General features: G+C 33.9%; 1 protein-coding gene across 2 annotated transcripts; it reads right to left on the reverse strand.

Moving 5' to 3' along the window:
• Positions 1–1,209: 1,209 nt before the first annotated feature.
• On the reverse strand, positions 1,210–3,650 carry LOC120200526 (E3 ubiquitin-protein ligase RFI2-like). Of its 2 annotated transcripts, XM_039201342.1 has the most exons (4): positions 3,362–3,650; positions 2,725–2,894; positions 2,181–2,244; positions 1,210–1,351 (listed from the first exon to the last, which is right to left on the reverse strand). In XM_039201342.1, the coding sequence occupies exons 1-3, from the start codon at positions 3,537–3,539 to the stop codon at positions 2,215–2,217; spliced, it is 378 nt and encodes a 125-aa protein (XP_039057273.1). In that variant the 5' UTR covers positions 3,540–3,650; the 3' UTR covers positions 1,210–1,351; positions 2,181–2,214. The 2 variants fall into 2 exon arrangements, with proteins under 2 accessions (XP_039057273.1, XP_039057272.1); XM_039201341.1 differs by lacking the exons at positions 1,210–1,351; positions 2,181–2,244 and having other exon boundaries at positions 2,296–2,894.
• Between the last annotated feature and the right edge of the window lie 827 nt (positions 3,651–4,477).

The raw sequence follows: 4,477 nt of genomic DNA on the forward strand, positions 1-4,477 counted from the left end.
TTCGATCTCCAGGTCTAGATCTTCTAATTCACCTGGGTTTTTCTGGTCATAAATCAAAAACTAGAAAAATAAATCAGTACTTGTCATTAGTTCCCCGACAACGACGCCAATTTGATAACCATCGTTTTGTTATCAAAATAATTTCAGCTTCTTAAATAGAAAGGAAAAAGTAGTATAGAGAAGTAGGGTCGATCCACAGAGACTATGGTGTTTCTGATTCAGTAAAACTGATTCTTGATTTTATGAGGAGATAGAATTGCATGTAAATTAGAAAAGATTTAATAAAATAAAATAGATAATAATCAATAAAAGGAAAAATAAAATAATAAATAATAGTAGTAAAATTAAAAAAAGAATTTTTAAAATAAAAGATAAGAATTAAATAAAAGAAATAATTAAATAAATAATTTAAAGATATTGAGATAAAGAGAAACTTATAGTGAAAGCAGCCTCAGACTTCAGATTTGCCTAAAATTCCTCGGATCATTGAAACAAATTTTTACTTCAAGATTCACGTCGACTTACAAGGATAATTCTTCGCCACCAACTCGGATTGTGTCGCTTCAACAATAACTGATTTCGATCTCAGTTTCCTCTTAGCAAACAATTTTACTAAGTGTGTTCTCGGGAAGTTAAATATGCTTCAATAAGCAAATCCTTCTTCAAACGTTAACCATAACAATATCTGGACCAATGTCGAAATCGTTTTGATTTGAAAAGTAAGCTAAGAAAATAGAGAGAAAAATCTGAAGCGATTTAAGTACCTTACAATTCTCACGTTTGGAATTGAGCATTCGCTTTAGCCTTCGGGTTAAAAGAAAATTAGCTAAACATGACCAAAGTCATACTCAGCATAATTGAAAACGTAATTCTAAAAGAAAATAGGAGAAGTAGGCGTAAAATAGAGAGAAAGCTAGAGAGAAAAATATGATTTAATTCTGAGATGAGAGATATATATTTCTAGGCTCACCCTTAGAGGGTATTTATAGCCTTTAAATTCCTAAAAATAAGCTAAAGATAATTCCTAAAATAATATCTTTTATCCTTATAAAAATACTTAAAACTATTTAAACTAAAATACCTAAAACAAAGATAAACTAAAATACTATTTAAAATAATATCCTAAACCCAATTGAAATACTAAAACCCATTTAAAATAAAATACAAAGATAAAATATAATTTTAAAATATTATCCTAAATTGAGTTTGATTCAAATCTGTATTCCAAAAACGTACGACCAATTCATTCGTTCTTATAGAAAAGCTGACTGGATCTTTTAGAAGGTGTTGACGTCATCACCCCGTCGGATATTTCATGCTCGAATTCATGTCCATTAGTCCAGCTTCGATTCCGAAAATAAAAAAATGTAGAATTCTGTCTTTTTAGTACAATTTTCAAAATCTAACGTCCTGAATAGAAAATGAATGAAAATGAGCAATTAAGCCACAAAAACCAGATTAAAGAGTATTTTAAAAACAAAATGTTGACTTAATTAAACACTTATCATGATAACATATTATTCATATGTTTCAAACTGTCTTTTTTTGTTAAAAAATTAATAATCGCCTGAGTTGGATGTTAACATAATGATTGAGATATGATAAAATTGATGTCTACTGACAGTGCTATTGTTTTTAAATAATTTTTCAACGACATAATATTTCAAGCACTAGATCGAAAAGATAATATAAAATAGAGACTCAATCAGAATATTTTGTTAACATTGATTATGTTAAGGTCCTAACGGAAGGGCCATGGACGATTTATGGTAGCTATCTAACAAGGGTCGGTTCAATGAGTTTTAATGCCATGGGTGAGATAATAATTTTATGCCCCTATACTTGTACTGTATAATAGACAAAACATAATTCCTAATCAGAATATGATTTAAACAGTTGTTAGAATATGATTAAAAATGATCCTAATCAAAAGCTAATTCACAGAAATATTTTGTCAAACAGTTGGTGTGCATACAGAAACATCAATATTTCAATTAAAATTGATCCTAATCAAAGGTTAAATCCATGACTTTGATTCATTAAACTCGAAAAAACATAATTCTCAATCAGAATATGAAGCAAAATAGATCAAACACTCAAAATTTGAACAAAAGATTCAAGAACAGTAAACACATCAAGTGAGTTCTTTTCACTAAAAACACATAGGAAAGTCAACATACCAGAGACAGATTGATGATTATCAGTGAAGCATTTTCACGAAATAGATTGATGATTATCGGTGACCTAAAACTCCAATACCAATCAAGCACAAGGGATTAAGGCCTAAGGCAATAAAAACCAAATAAGTATACCGTGAGTAGAGTCTAGTTCGACTCATCTGTCAGAAAATGTGTGCATGTACAGAGACAAATAAAGCAAAAGCAAAAGACTAACAAGGAATGTGATCGTATAAAATTGTAAAGCGGCATATGATTGTGAAATTTAAAATATAAACTGTTAAATTTTCAAATTTGACAGGTTTAGTAAAAAGAAACTCAGTTTGTTAACCAAGAGCTTCAAAAAACCAAAAATTCCCAGCCTAAAAATCAATAAAAGATGGTCATTTAAAGTGAAATGGGTGGGAGGGCAAGGCTGAAAATGCTAGGCATATCTAGAGACAAAAATGAAACATAAATACGAATAAGGCAATCAAAATCATTTCGGTTTGCTACGAATGTTGAAATTGGAGAGAAAAGAACTTGCATAGAAATGTTGCTCCATTACCATTTCAGATAAACTTAGATCATAAAGGTCCTCATCATGTGTCCAATCATCCACATTAAACTCTGGATACGAACGACCACCATTGGAATAAAACCATTGACCTTTCTCGATTTTTCGACAATTAGGGCATTGCATTGCACCCTTTACATTGAATGTCGAACCAATACAATCTGGGGACAATCAATTACAAAATGTATGATGATCAATTCAAACATCGAAAATAGATGCTAAAAATAATTTCCTAAAGCTATATCCCACCAACCAATACAACAATCTAGTCTTAAATCCTTGACATTCAACTAGTAGCCATCTCCAAAACTGCAGCTCGTCAAAATACATCAACAGAACTAACGAAACAGGCAAAATTTAAAAGCAATTCACAGAAAAAGGGGCAATGAATTGAAACATCAAAGCTTCATCATTCTTCAGGAAACAAGAGTTTTCATTTCCATCTAATAAAGAAGCATAAACAATAAAGAATTTTGATTTTACTCATCTATATCTTCGATGAAACCAAAACTAGACACACCCAGGAAATCAAATGAGCAAACTTGAGCCCAGATCTTACCATCGCAATTTAAAAAAAAAATCCAACAATTCTTTAAGGAAATTCCTAATCTTGACAAACATGACTTACCCAAATGAAACTGATGACCGCATTGAAGCTTAGCCCACGACCGATCTCCATTATCAGCAACCGTTTCGAGGCAAATCGAGCAAGAAACCGAACCGACAGACTCCCCTCCATTGCCGCAGCCACCACTGCCACCGTCGTCCACCACAACATCGGTCCCACCAATACTCCCTAATCCCATAATTTTAAAACAGTTATAAACTTAAAAACTTCAAATCAACCCATCCAAGCCAAAATCTCAAAACCTAAATTTTACTAAAATAAAATTGACCCTCTTCCCCCTTTCATTTTCCCAACCCAACCGCAGATTTCAATCGGATTAAATTATTTAAAAAAAATTACTCGTCTTCTTAATTCCTTTGCTATTTACCAAAAAAAAGACAGAGAAAATGGATTTTTTAAAAAAAGCTTCGATTTTGTTTGGGCCAAATGATGCCCTCAAAAATGCTGTTCTGGGCTAAAGATTCATTTGGTACATGGATTGGGTTGGCCCTGTATCTAACGGTGCAACCTTGGAGTCGGTCGTTCTCGACAGTAGAAAAACACCCTTCCCAAGTTATTTTTTGGGTAAGATTGTAGGGGCTCCCCTACCAATACTAGTCGAAAGCCTTGTTTCGTAGGATTGCATGAACAGTCGGTAGGGTTGTGCATGTGGATTATAATACTCAAGAGGGTGGTAGAGGGAAGTTTACGCGACTTGCAACGATTGTCGACCTCAACAAGCCACTAAAGTAGTGCATCGGAATTGATGGCTTCTTTCAAAAACTAGATTATGATGGATTAAGTAGCATATGCTTCTCGTGTGGAATCTATGGCCACGTGATGCATGACTGTGGGAAGGAAGCTGGGGGCTCGGGTCAGGAAACGAGTAAGGAGAATATCGAGATAAAGGAAATTGCTGGTCCGTCTATGGAAGCTCAGGGGGAGACATTATATGGGCCATGGATAATTGTAGAGAAGCAGAAACGTAAGCCCAGAGGTGTGGCAAAGGAAGGTCAAATGGTTGAGAAACCATATGGTGGCGCTGGCTCCTCACGGTTTGAGGTTTAGCTGGGGAAGCAACGGAGGAGGGGCAGAATCTCGCAAGGGATAATGAGTTGAATAAATCGAAGGCACCAC

Source organism: Hibiscus syriacus, unplaced genomic scaffold (genome assembly GCF_006381635.1).
Source record: "Hibiscus syriacus cultivar Baekdansim isolate YM2019G1 unplaced genomic scaffold, ASM638163v2 tig00006038_pilon, whole genome shotgun sequence".
Taxonomy (NCBI): domain Eukaryota; kingdom Viridiplantae; phylum Streptophyta; class Magnoliopsida; order Malvales; family Malvaceae; genus Hibiscus; species Hibiscus syriacus.

Bases quoted from the DNA above. Each gene is read 5' to 3' on its own strand.
- LOC120200526 (XM_039201341.1), bottom strand. From the start codon at position 3,539: ATGGGATTAGGGAGTATTGGTGGGACCGATGTTGTGGTGGACGACGGT. The intron at 2,895-3,361 runs GTAAGTCATGTT...GATTGTCCCCAG, and splicing joins CGGTCATCAGTTTCATTTGG to ATTGTATTGGTTCGACATTC.